The following is a 14,086-nucleotide window of genomic DNA, read 5'->3' as shown; positions in this document are numbered from 1 at the left end:
AAAAACCGTGACCTTTGTGCTTTCCCTGTCATTCAGACCACTGCCCTAGGTAGGTGGCAATTGCAATTAGATGTCAGAACCTGCTTAACAACTACCAGCCGCTGTCTTTTGCATGCTCCATGGAGCAGCTCCCAGAAGGGAAGCACTGACCAGTCTCTGGCTGCAGTGCTCATGAGGGTAGCACATATTGCTTATCAGAGGTTCAGATGGCTTTAGAGCACAGATCCTGCATCAGCCAGCACGTAAACAAGCAAATCCTTGCTCTTGCTAGAAACAGGTTGCTTTTCAACAAAGAACTGACAAAATCCTGCCTCACTCTGCAGGGCGAATCTGCTTTAAGATACAGCACAGAACAGCTTGCCTGTGTGTTTATCACACTGAGCCAAACACAAAGCAACACAAGCTGGAAGGAAGTTGTTTTATACTTACCAGCAGCATTGATATTTTCCTCACAGGAGTACCAGATCCCAGTGTGGAAATACCTGAAAAGGAAGCGGTCATCTCCTGTCTCCCAGCTGTAATGAACCACATTCTGGTTTGTCTCATTCGCAGTCTCATTCCCACTGTAGTTGAGGCAGTTTGTCTTCCTCTCTTTCCCACAGCTCGGCTTGGGGACCCTCTGTGTGCCCTCACACCAGTGGGTCGTGATAAAAGCTGTTGTAGAGAAGAGGAGAGCCATCAGATTCAGACTCACTGCTAGCAGGGCTCTGCATCTTCGATTTGTCTTCATGGTAAATCCTCCCTCCCTCCCCCTCCTGCTGAGAGAAGTCAAAGGGTTTTGTTTTATTTGGGAGGAGGGGGGTTCAAAGCCTCTCACGATTCAGAATCCAGTTTTCCCGGCATCAAAACTCTCAGCTTCTTCCAATCTGTTGTTGTAGCAGTGAAGGAAGCGCTGCAGCCAGACTCCCATTCTTCTCTTCACTTGAAATCCTGCCTTTGTACGTTAAAGGAGCAGCTGCAGGCGCGGGAGTGCGGCCGTCCTCTTGCAGTCGGTGTGCTTCAGCGCGCTGACAGGATCAGAGAGGGTCTGCCTCACAAAGAGCACCAAGAGCAAGTGAACATCTGCTCGGGTACCACACATGATCCCAAGGGGCTCCGCAGCCTCCTCCACTGGGAGACACCTGCAGGCTGCGGGACTCGCTGTCCTCTGCTCCCATAGGATAAGGCAGGAGAAACTCAGCGGGAGGCAGGCAGCAGGGACAGCTGCTGCCTGCTACCACTGTCCTCGGCAGACCTCGGGGACCACTGCAGCGCACTGATGGCTGAGTTGGACTGGAGGGAGGCGTCACATCTTAGTCCCAAAAAGAATCATTATTAGGAACTCTACCAGAGGGTAGAGATTTGTCCAGGAGGAGGAGGGATGGAGTCGTACTTCAGCTTTTCTGCTCTGAGCTAGTGAGTAGTATTTCGGGAGTTTGATTCTGCCATTAGCACACCGGTGTAATTCTCTGTCTTCAGGGGCTTGCTCTGGCAGTCAGCAAAGTCCCTGAGGAATTTTGATTTGAAAGTGTGTAATGAGTAAACCCCACATCTTTCACAATACCAAGTGGAGCCCCTTTCTCAGGCTCTCATTTCCAGACACAGCCCATGCAGATGTTCCATTTGAAGTGGGTCTGTAGGACATTTTGTAGGTCCTGGTTTGTCCAGATGGAGAGAACTAATTAGAGCAAACCCTGGCCTTTACTCGCCAGATGGCAATGCTGTGAAAGTAGGGGGCACTGCATAATATCCCATTTCCGAAGAGAAGTGTATTGTCCTGTCTTGTTGGTTGGCTGACTTGTAGAGTTTATGATCTCTTTCCACATGGCTTAGAGCTATCTGTTGAATACTGTGTGCTGTGAGAAGACCAGGGCACCTGATGTTGGTGGTGGTACAATCTGTAAGACCTTGTATCCAAGCACTGAGGTCGGCCACAAATGTCACACAAGAGTTGTGTGTCCTTAGTAGATGAATGCAATGGTGGTGGTGAAGAAGTTGCACATACCTTCTCAGCCTTGGATTGAGTGACATTGCCTTCCAGCCTCATTTGGACTCCCTGCAAGGGCCGTGGGGATGCTTGTGGCCTCTCAGAGCAGTCCAGCAGCGGGTTTACAGCAAGCCCTGGAAATAACCATGTAGCCACACTTGCTCATACTAATAGATGGGACAATGCTCTCATCTCACACCCTGTACTCTGCACATTGACTCAACATGCAAAGCTCATCCCATGCCTTACTGCCTGAAGACATGAAATGTGGTGGTAGTTTCTCCAACTCCTTGAAGAAAGCCAGGAAAGAGCAGGTGCAGTTTCTCCTTAGCAAGCCACCACACAAGACTTCAGGGACCTGTTCCGGCCTCCCTGATGACCCCCTCACAGGTAGCCATAGGACTCCCTATTATGCCTCTTGTTGGTGCCTAACCTGCATGTCTGCTTCCAACTGTTTATGAGATTTTCACTATTTATACAGACTCACTTGGCTTTAGCCATTTTGTTTTATAAATAAACTAGAAAGTTACTAGAAAATGCTGCTTTGTGAGAACAATTGTGATGGCAACTTTGCAGGGTTAGAGATACAGCTTTGTACTGCAGATACTTCCCTCCTTAAGTGGCCTTCATTTTGCCCACTTCTGCCTGTATATGATGACTACCACCTCCTCAGTGCGATTTTACCAGTGGCCTGTGCTAGCGGAGTGCCTCTGTGCAGAGTCTTCCTTGTCCTGTTGGAATGGCACCACACCTCTCCATGTTCCAGTCTTTTCAGCATTTCATCTTGCAGCCAGATAATTAGCATTATTTGGTTGCTTTTAATTGCATGCAAGAAATACAGGTGATAGCTATTTAGAGGACCACAGGATTATTACTTCAATTATTTTTATGTTGCAGGACATTCCACTTAGAAATGCATTTGTACGTTCCAGTGTTTCTCAGGCTTATCTGCCTGCTTAGAGGAATAAACAACGCAATTTAAATGATGACAGTGTGCCTTCACGAAAAAGCTAGCGCTCTTCTTCAGTGTTATCTTTCAAGTGGATTCAGTAACTGAATCATCACACTTTTCCAAGTGTGAATAGAGGTATTTACAGGTCTTTCCTCACAAATCTTCTCTATCCACTGCTCTGCGGCTTGCATTTTCTGGTCCTAGTACCAACTTCTGCACACTGTTTCCGCTGCTGCCCATCACCCTGAGGGATGGGCATCCAAGAGTTTGGTTATCTGTGATAATTTTGTCCTAAATACTTTTGAGATTTTATTTTTACTCCTAATCCTAACAGATGTTCCTATTTCTGTTCCTCTTCTTTATTCTTGTTTTTTGGACTGACAGGGCTGTTGAGAACAGAGATGGTGGCAGTATATATATATAAAAAGCAAAATAAAGCAGAAATTGGGTTTCTTTTGTGATACAGAGCTTTTAGAATCTTAAGCATTTAAAAATATTCAGCACAAAGTAAAGCATGCTCAAAGTCAGGGAAATTTTTTAACATGAATGGTTTTCTTTTTCCTAACAGAAGTCAGTTTTTTTTCTCATTATTAGACTCCTCTGGCTGTATATGTTGGGATTACTTGAAAACAAGGAAACTAGTCTGTGCTATACTCATGCTGTAATGGTCCAACGATTTCTTTTTATATAATCTCTGTTTATCAGATTTGTTGTGTATAAAAATGGAAAGATCATACATATGTTGCAGAAAGCAGTTCAGATGCCTGGATTAAGTTGTATTTAGGTGGTATTATCTTTAATAGTAAAGCAGAAGGGTTTGAATGCTATAGAGAAGTAGGTTTCGTATTGTGGCTACAAGAACCTTTAAAATCCTTTTTGCAGCAATAGCTTTTCTCTGATGTTGTGAGAAAAACTACCTTCATGAGTTATAGATAACCGCCTTTTCCTTTACTATTTCTTATAGGATCAGTGTAAATTGTTATTACTCAGTATTTACTCAAGTACAAAAAGAATTTGACTGAGAGGTTTTAAAATAATTATAGCATTTGCAAAGGAACTCTTTCAATCAGGCTGTGTTTTTCACTAGTGGGAAACAGAAGCAACATTCACTAAAATGAGCAGAAGCCCCACTTTTGGGTCCTCTGGTGATGATGGGGGACATGGTGGTCTTAGTCTGATGGTTTATTTGATACCAGCAGTGTCAACTGCATGGGATTATATGCTGTTTTTAAATCAATGTTTTAAAAATCCTATAGCTTTTCTTTAAGTTCTCATTTCCTACAGGTTTGTCCTCCTGGTCTTCCTCATGTGTTTGTATTGTCTTTTTCAGCTGTCATTGGACTGGGCTTCCCAGTTCCTCCTTCCACCTTGGGTTAGACACCTCCCGGTAACTCATCTTTGCTTTTTCTCTGCACCTCAGAGCCACAGAATCCACTTGTTCAATTCATTAGTCTTGCAAATGGTTCAAAATCTCCTTTTCTAGTCAGAATTTTCCTCCTCCGACAGAGCTCTGCATAGCTCATCTTTTTCTTGTTCTCTTACCATGGCAAATATGAATTGTAAGTGTGCCCCCAATATAATTCCCCTGTCCTCACTCTGTCCAGCAAAATGGCAACTTTTTCCTTACCTCAATCACTTAACAGGATTGACTTTTATATTTGGAGAAGAGGGTTAGGAAGGAAATGCTCTACATGCTTCCCCCAGATCACTAGCATGTATGTTATTCAACTATGTGTAGTTTGTCTTCTTTCCACTCCATATCTAGACTATCTTTTGCTGTTTTCACCTCATTTTTTATTTTTTTTCTCAGAACTTTGACTCAAAGTAGTCTGTGCTCAGCAGCGATGCTTAGCACTCTGAGCCCACAGGCTGAGCTGTACAAACCTGTTCATCTAAGAGATGCTGCTGAGAGACATTACTGGTTTTTTTACACAGATTAAGCCTTCAGCAAATGGACAGTCCCAGTGGGGTATTTTTGAAGGTGGGCTGAATATTGATACCATATGAAATGTTGGTCTTCGGTTTAACTTTTGACTTGAAGTGTGTCTTTCATGCACTTTGCTTGTGGGCATTGAGTGAAGCACAAGAAGATTGCTCAGGAAATTCTTCCTGTTCCTAAACTGACCAGGCAAAAAATGGTTTCTGACAGTACTGTAGCAAAGACCTTTAGCAGTCTTGACAGAAAGGAAAGCAGTAAAACACACTGTTGATTCTCCTGTATGTTTTTCCCATAACAATTTCCTTGGCCCAGTGTCACTGGTCAGCAGACAAGACATTCCTAACTGCCCTCTTCAGAATAACTGGTTTGGGTATTTTAATCAGTTGTCAGTGTTGCTCATCCTTGCTTGGACACCAGGACTGTGCCAGTCAAAGACTATAGGCAGTCCTTCTGCTGATAACAAATGGGGTCTCTGCAGCTCTCTGATTTGGAGTCTGTTCCAAACAGAATTAGATTAATCATTCAGCACTGCTCTTTGTGTAAAAACTGGGTGGTCCATAAATTTGTAATAGGACTGGGATGCTAACAAGTTTATAGTTATCTGGCATCTGCATTTAATTCTTCCAGCAGCTGATGGAGAGGCAGGGAGATGAAAAGAAGTGACAGGCCTGAGTCATGTTGTAAATTGTGTCTAGGAGAGTTGACTGCCTAAGTTGCCTGAAAAGGGAGTCCAAAAGGTCATGGCTGAGCAAGTAAGATATTCCCAGGACCATTCCCAATAGGCCATTTACATGTGTCCGCCTACTCTGGGAGTGAATAAAATGTAATGGTATCCTACTTTTGACCCTGAATTAGAATTTTTTCTGCCTTGGAGTTACAAGAATTATTTCCTCACAATCAAGATGCATACTGTTGGATTGGATTAAGATGAAAGTTTAATTAATATTCATAACTTCTGTTAAGGCTAACTTTGCTCAGATATGTTAAGTTATTACAAGAAGTTACAGGCTGACTTAAGAAGAACTCTAGAAGCAAAATTCATGTTCTTTATTGCTATAATTAAGGAAGCGTTCTTGCACATCAAAGCCTTACTGGCAGCTTGTGAGCCTTTCAATATTCGTAGACTCCTTGGCCTGCCAAAATAGTAGCCCCAAAACAAAGGTAGCCACAATAAACATAGCAATGCTGCGAAACATCAAAGGGCCCATTACACAAACACGCTCTTTTATAACTCAGGCATCTGCTTTCCACATTCGTATAAAGTTATATATGTTTATATCCCACTGTGCCTTTGGAGGTGCCTAATCCACTAAGTACAGATGAATTTGTTTATATAACTTCCATTTTTTGAAACATTGCTAGAATTACACTGATGCTACAATAGTTGATCAAATTCGTTTGAGGTCATATCTCAGAAATATTGCATCCTAGCCCTTGCGGCAAAGCAACCAAATTTGAGACGGATTTAATGAAAATCTGACTTCTCCATCAGAATAAACTCAAACTCTGAAAGAGCATTTTAACTCCTCTCAGGTATCACCTTGCCCTTCCTTTTTTTTTTTTTTTTAAGATATTTTTCCCTTCTATTATCAATATATTTTTAGGGACAGAAGGTAGAGTCTCTAAATGACTGTAGTTTTCAGTTTGTGCCTGACAAAGAAGTAAACTATGTACATTTGATATGTCATTTATGTGAATAATAATGTTGCTTATTTGTATGTCCGTGTATTTTATTCCCATAATAAGGATTCATCCATATGGCCAGGCATTGTAAGCGGCATGATTTGGCAATGAGATTTTAGTTCAAAAAGGGGTGGCCAGGCAGATTTGTTCGAGTGAGGTCTGTATCCGGGAGTTCATATTTTTGTATAGTCTCTGCAGAAATTGTACCCTGTACAAAATGCATTGGGGAAAATAGACTTTACCAGAGCAGAGCAGGAGTGGCTACTTATGCACAGGGATGGCTTTTTGATGGGACCAGTATGACTTGTAGAGAACAAGCATGCATTCTGTCACTGAAGGCGTATTCCAAGCCAATGGATAAAGAGCCCCTAGGCTGTGCTCATGATCCCAAGTAGTGTTGCTGACTTGGAGACAAATGGAAGCAGGGTAGTGATCCTGAAGGTAAGTGCAAAGTTTGGCAACCACAGGAAGGCAGAACAATCAGGTTGGCTCTAGAAGCTGAAGCTGAATTTTAGAAAATACTGCATTCAGTCTATATGGAGACAGAAGCTACAGAACACAGCAGATTTATACATACAGCAAGCAGATTTGAAACATTTTGGTGCAAAATCTCAATTTGAGCAGAAGTCTTTCCCCCTGGGAAGACAGTAGAAGACAAAGCAACAAAAGTAAAAATCGATAGTAAAAGCAAAACAGAGAGGAAAAGATATCTCTTCATGGCAAAGGTAGATAATTGCATAACTGTTCCAAGTGGAAGAGAAAAGGTCAACAGGCGGATGACAGGCTGGTGCACAGAAAGCTTGTGCCTAGCAGGGGACAATATTTCACAGTGCATTGGAAGAAAAATGAATGATTATGCAGAAGTGACCAAGAAAATGCCAAACTGTACAGATAATAAGAGAAGCTGAGAAGGCCTGGGTAAGACTGTCCCATAACGACATACAGTGATGGTGAGAGACATCCTCTAAACTCCAGGACATTTGAGGTAGCACCAAACTCAGCAGAGTGATGGGAACAATGTCAAAATTAACAATGAAGTTGTACCAGATGGCAGAAGAGGGAGTCAAGGCCAGGACTTGGCAAAGAGAGGGAAAATGTTAGCCATCAGCCTGTCTGGAAAGCAGCGGGAGGGATGAGATATATGAGCAACCTGGAGGACGAGCAGGACACTACTTAACAGAATGAAAGCACAGCAGTGAACAGATAGGGATTATACATCTAAAAAGTAGGTGGTAAGTTTGAAGACCACAATATGTTAGAAAGCATATAGCTGCAGCTGGTTTGTATCAAAGACCACTTTCACAGGACTATGTGAACTCTCTGGCCCCAGCAGGGGGGCAAAATGAAAGAGCAATTGTTCAAAGGAAAAATGCAATAAGTCTTCTGAGAACTTAAATGGGAATGAAGTTGCAAGAGGGAAAAAGTTCAGCAGTAGCATAAGGACTGCCTGCTCATCTTGGGAACCTGGCGTTGTATTTTCAGGCTCACAGCTGATCATGAATATTTACTCTTTCCAACCCTTTCCTTGACTGAGTTTTGAATCGGGAAAAGTCCTCTCTATTCTGAGTTTCCTGCAAGGTCTCAGGTAGGGAACAGTTCACCTCTCCACTTGTCCTCTAAGGTTGCGTGCATCTTTGAAGAGATCCCCGTTTTCTCCACCATATGCTCTATGGTAGTCTCCAAACCATTCAGGTTTCACAGAAGTCTATTATTCTGCATATGTTAATAAAACAGCCATAACACAAAATGGATTGCATAATTTGATACAGATGTAGAGCACTCAGTTGAAAGAGTTCTGCCAAACCTGAATTGTAGAATATTTGGGGTTGGAAGGACTGTCTGGAGGTCTTTTGACCCAACCCCCCACTCCAAGCTAACGTCAAACCTAAATCAAAACTACTGGGGGTCTTGACAAGTTCAGCCTAATGCCCAGTATAATGCAAGAGTGCTTTTGTCCAGACTTAAGGAGACATTTTTTCACCATGAGGAAAGCCAAGAAGGTGAATAGGTTGCTGAGATAGTTTGTGCTCTTTCCAGTTTTGGAGATTTCCAAGCCCAGACTAGATAATGCCCTGAGCAGCCTGGTCTGACAAGACAGCTGACCCTGCTCTGAGCAGGAAGTTGGACTAGAGACCTCCTGAGGTCTCTTCCAGATGGATTATCCTGGGATCATATGAGGACCTATGCACCACAGCTAGTATTCAAATCTCCCACCCACACGCAGAAACTCCAGGCTGAATATTGGAGTAAGTTATCCATTTTGATCCTCATGAACAAACATTCCAAGCATATCCGCTTGTGAAAGGTAATCCTATGCTTTCAGGCATAAAGATTCAGCATGGGAACCTTAACAAACTCCTTCACAGTAAGCAAAGTTGTTACAAATTTAGTTTGCTTTTCTGCCATTGCTCTAACTTCTTTGAGAATGTCTTTGATACATGATCCTCTGTTAGCCCTGTAGACTCCCTGGCAAGCATCCCATTTCTAGGATCTATTATTAGTTTAGATGTTTGTAGGAAGCTGTATTTCAAATTCTTTTTGTTCTGATTTATTGTGTGTTTACATTTAATCAGACAGAAATTGTGATCCTGCCTTTTTTTCTCATTTGGACATGACCAGGTTTTTGAAGGATGCCTTATTGCTTTTACTATCATCCCTCACCTTGCTATTTCACCATGCCAACTTTCCTCTGCTCTTCTAAAAGTCTTTTTTGACAGGTGGAATGCGTTTACCTTAAGCTTCTGCTGTGTCTTTAAATAGGCCTCATGCTCTTCATTCAGGTTTCTGATAAAAAGATAAAGGATAATGTAAAAATAAAAAAAAAAAATTTAAATGCTGTTAATGTCCTAAGGGAAAATGAAGACACAGGTCCTTCAGCTTGCTTGTAGAGGAGATTGATAAACCCGCTGGGGTCAGTGGCTGGAGGGCCTGTGTCCAAGGCCAGATCTGATGTGGTGCACCCATGTCACCTGGGATCAGACTGCTGTGTGAGAGGACTGTGAAAATCCTTACCAGGACCTCCCCTCTCTGCCAGGAACTGCCTTCGAGCCCAAGCCCTGGCCCTTGGTCATTGCCAGAGCCACGCTGTAGTTCTATCTGTGCCTGGCCATGTTTGATCCCGCAGTCCTGACCCACCAGCCTCATCACTGCAGACTTGTCCAGTGATTGGGCCCGACCCCGGTCATTGCCCCTGGACCTTCTTGTGTGGGGACTGGGGGAGCTGCGCTTTGTTGGGAGATGGCAACCCTTCCCACCTTGCTGCCCGCAGCCAGCTCACTTCACCTTGCAGAGCCGTCGCCCTCCTCCTGGGTCCGTGGTGGTGAATGACAGGCTCTGGGGCAGCGCAGCAGATGCTGGTGTGGGCAAAGTCAGCTGCAGTCATTAATGTCATTAAAGTTCAGGCTGGCAGTTTCCTCATTTCTCTGTTTTATTCCAGTGCTGAAGATCTGTAAAGCAAGCGCAAGCTCCTGTCAAACCTCGCCCTGGGACTGAAGGCTGTAGGGGTGAACAGGATGTCTTTGGGGTAGGATCACTGCCTGCTGGCCTGCACCAGGAAAGCATGTCCTTGGCTGCTAATGAAGGTCTGTGTGTTTGATCCTGAGCAAATCACAGACATTAAACTCCTCAGAAGTAGCCATTTCTGTAGTAATAGCTAAATTATAGCCCATATGCTGAATGGAACCAAATTAGGGCTCCGTGTACAGTATTTATTTGGGCAATTTCACTTAACCTTGCCATCTTTTAATTCCCTTTATACCTTGATTTAGTTATTTCTGAAATTTTTTATAGTTCTGTTTACTGAGAAGACCACAAGAGACCTGAACTGAGTAATTTTCTGTTTCTGCAGTTTTGTACTGTAATAGCAACAGAATTGTCTGTACGTAAACTCTTTAAACAATAAACATCTTTATCTGCAGTCATTTAGATGTTTGTTATCTTTGTAGCACTTCATTTGCAGGACACAGTACCACCTTCAAAAGAAATTGAATCGATTTGTAGTCAAAGTACTGAATTTGGTTACTTTTTGATCTTGTAAGAAAAAAGGTAACTTTTAAAGAGACAAAAAATACTGTAATAATGCAGAAAATACTTAAAATGGTTATTTATCAAGTTAAAGATCTCAGTTTGATTGGACAGTGAAATGCTGGACTGTATATTAATATCAGCCCTTCAAAACTGCAAACAGTAATATACTTCTAAGGAAATATACTTCTAACAAAATATATTTCACAGGAAAAATTAGGCTATATTCCAGCCAGTTAGTGTCATGGAACAGATAATCAAATTCCTTGCTTTCTTGTCAACCCAGTAATACCACGTAACTCTGTTTAAATGTTCATGTAATCAACAGTCTTTATGCTGGTCTGCATTTAACAGACTGAATAATTTTTTCTTTGAAAACCAGTCTTATCAGCATTTCTTCTGTTCTTACAAAGTCTTCAGGAAAAAGTTGGTTTTTTTGAATCACATCCCACAGGTTACATGCAGCATAGAACCAAAACTCACTAAAAAGGTGAAGCAGGTTTGTGCTTTATTTTCATGCAACATTTTTTGCGGAAAGTAAAAAAGAAGTAGATTTTGAAAGAAATGGAGCCACTTACTACCACATCAACAGAAAGAAACAGAGCAAAGTTCATCAGTAGACATTGCTTTTTATGGCGGTTACTTGTCTGGTCCTTTTTTGAAATGTAGTATCATGGTCGTGGGAGCAACATCAGTTATCAAAGGCAGCCGTTGCCATGACTGCTAAGGCACGATTAACTCTTGCAATGCACAGAAATGAACTAAAGGGAGTGACTGATGGCAGCTGCCTATGCCAATGCCACCGTGCTACTATGCACATGGATGGCAAAGGAATTGCCCTTGTTCTATACCATGATCTTGAGGCTTGACAAAATGCAGCACATACTTCAAAGTGAGAAGCTTTCCAGGGACTTTCAATCAGCATCTCACATTTGGCTTCAAGTCTCCACAGACACAAACTGGAATATCCTCATGCAAATTGAATATGGTCTTGCTAAGATGGCAGCAGCACTTAAAAAATCCCCTTCCATCTCCGTACTGTAAGAATTTTTTCAGGTGTTTGTTTAACATTGTGCAGTTTTGTACAACTGTTTAACTGCTTTATTGACAATGAGGAAGGGCATAAAATCTGTTATTGCAAGTGAGAAAGAAACATATGCTCTAGGCTTAATATGCAGCTGGAAAATATGCATTAAAATAATTTTTAAAAGCCCTTCACATTCAAGGGCCTTTTCTTTCCCTGCTTTTCTCTGTATCCCCAAAACAATTGCTGGTACTGCCATAATGCAACAATGTCAGGCGGGAAGAGATAGGAGGAACTGCTAAGGCTTTTCAGACCTATAGCCATGGAATGGACAGGCAACAGGACAATTTCCTGTATGGGGACACCCCTGTGGGGCACACTAGAAACCAAGACACTGAACTCATCCAAAACAGTGGGGAATAAAATAAGGATAAATGCGAGGCACAGGACCTCTCTAAACCAGCTTTACTACCAAGGCCTCTGTGATGGGGAGCTATGCCTTGGCAATTCAAGCACTGGGCAAAGTTGTTTCAGGGAATGTTTGACAAAGAGCCTGTGGCCCTGCAAGGGAGTGCACTTCTGCGCTGACTGTCCTCCTCGTCAAAATCATTGCTCTCCACTGCCTGCTGCCAGAATCAGCCAGTCACTGGTTGCCTCCCACTGCCACCCCAGATCTGTTCACAGGGGGCGTGAGACCTGTTCGGCCCCTCAGCACTTCTCATATCAGCCCATGCACATGCCCTTCTCCTCTTTGCTCCCAAATATTCTTGTCTGAGCCCAGTATCCTATAGGTGTTTGCAACTAGGCGTTTCCCAGTTAATCATCAACAACCTAAAAATCAACCCTGAGTCTTCAATGCTCAGACTTACACAGATTTTCTCACCATAGAATTTGCTACAGGTTCAGCAGTACCAATCTTACTATTTAACACAAAAGCACTACATCCTAATATTGTCCAGACAGAAGCTAGCGAGACAGGAATAAAACAAGCAACTGAGCTGCAACATGAAAGTGAGGTGCTAGCCAGGGACTGGGGCGTGAACTGCCTCGACAGGAGAACACAGAGGTAGGACTAGCCCTGAGTCACTTCTACTTTTTTCACGGTGCTTTGTTGCCACCTGATGGCCTGATGCAAGATTGCAAGCATGAACTATAAAAAGGCACATTCTTTAAGAAAGAGGCGTCTTGCATTTCATTAGATCCACTGATAGCTTTAAAAAAAGCTTTTCAGCTCAAAGTCTTTTCATGCCCTGCTAACACAAGTCTCTGCTTCACAGGTAATAAATTACTTTTCTTCAAAGTGACAGCCATAATTGCAATATATGCAACAACTGTATTTTATTTGTATTTAGAAGGAATGTCTCTCTGTCTTTTGCAACTTCCTTCCTTAAAAGGACAAGGTATCTGGAAGATAATGATGTCATCAGGCCTGGAATGGCCACTATCATGGTAACGCTGTGATGCTTTATCCATACACCCTGATATTCCTCTGCTAGCCAAGATAAGCACTCCAGTTGCCCCTCACCCTGGTCCTCCTGACCACAGAAGCAGGTTTGCCTTGTGTGACATAGTCAATGTTCTGCTTCAGGTGTGGTGTTGAACCACAGGGATGCCCAGCAGGCACTCTGGACAATCCTGACGACTTTATTTGCACATCTTTTTGTACCTTTTCCCATTTCTTGAACCTACATTTCTCTGTCCTTTCCTGACCTTTCTCCAATCCAATCCCCTCTCATTTAAACAATTCACCCCTAATTATCTGCTTCCTAAAGGTCCTAGTTTTCCTTCATGCATACCCAGCTTTCGTATCTTTGACACGCTGCCTAGGCGATCTTGGACTTATATAGTATTAGCGCTGCTGCTGGTCTTGCAAAGCTCTGCTCCCCAAAAGGTTCTCAATGCTCCCTCCAACCATCTTTGAAGTCTGGCTGTTTCTCACATCACTCCCTGCTAAGCACTGGTGAAACCCAGCCATTCCTCATGGTGCTGACTGTAAGTTTTTTTGGCACCATACATTGTTATCTGTCACATGCATCAAATTATTATGTTGTGTCCAGTCACTGTCAACATCCTTTTCAATGAGTGTGACCTCAGGTCAGGGCCTGCAGCCCTAAAAACTTTTTTTTTCCCACTCATTCCAGCTGGTTTAGTCACGTAAGAAGCTCTTACTGGCTGCTTAATTTCTTTTAAAAATACCGAGGCTGAAATGGTTTGGAACTAAGGGACTGGGCTCTACATTTACTGCTCTGGTGAAATCCCAGTGACAGAAGGGTGGGCTCTGCCTTGGGACCATGAATGTGGCTGACAGACGTAAAGGGAACATGAGTTAACTCATGTCTGGGTATGGGTATGGATATGAAGGGAAAGTATAGAAACTGGCAGTTGTCACCTGTGACCTCTACTTGCTTTTTACGTAGATGGATGAAGATGCTGCAAAGAGGTCCAGAGCAGGCCACATGCTCATCATACACACCACCTTTGGTTTGCAGCAGCTTTTAG

General features: G+C 42.9%; 1 protein-coding gene across 1 annotated transcript in view; it reads right to left on the bottom strand.

Annotated features, from left to right (window-relative positions):
- GSG1L (GSG1 like) overlaps positions 1–730 on the bottom strand; it is a 45,002-nt gene extending 44,272 nt beyond the window's left edge. The window contains exon 1 of the mRNA XM_059826605.1: positions 430–730. Coding sequence (XP_059682588.1) covers positions 430–730 — 301 coding nt within the window. The remainder of the gene's footprint in view (positions 1–429) is intronic.
- Between the last annotated feature and the right edge of the window lie 13,356 nt (positions 731–14,086).

The sequence above is a fragment of the Gavia stellata genome, chromosome 18 (genome assembly GCF_030936135.1).
Source record: "Gavia stellata isolate bGavSte3 chromosome 18, bGavSte3.hap2, whole genome shotgun sequence".
Taxonomy (NCBI): domain Eukaryota; kingdom Metazoa; phylum Chordata; class Aves; order Gaviiformes; family Gaviidae; genus Gavia; species Gavia stellata.
This window is presented reverse-complemented; position numbering and strand designations above follow the sequence as displayed.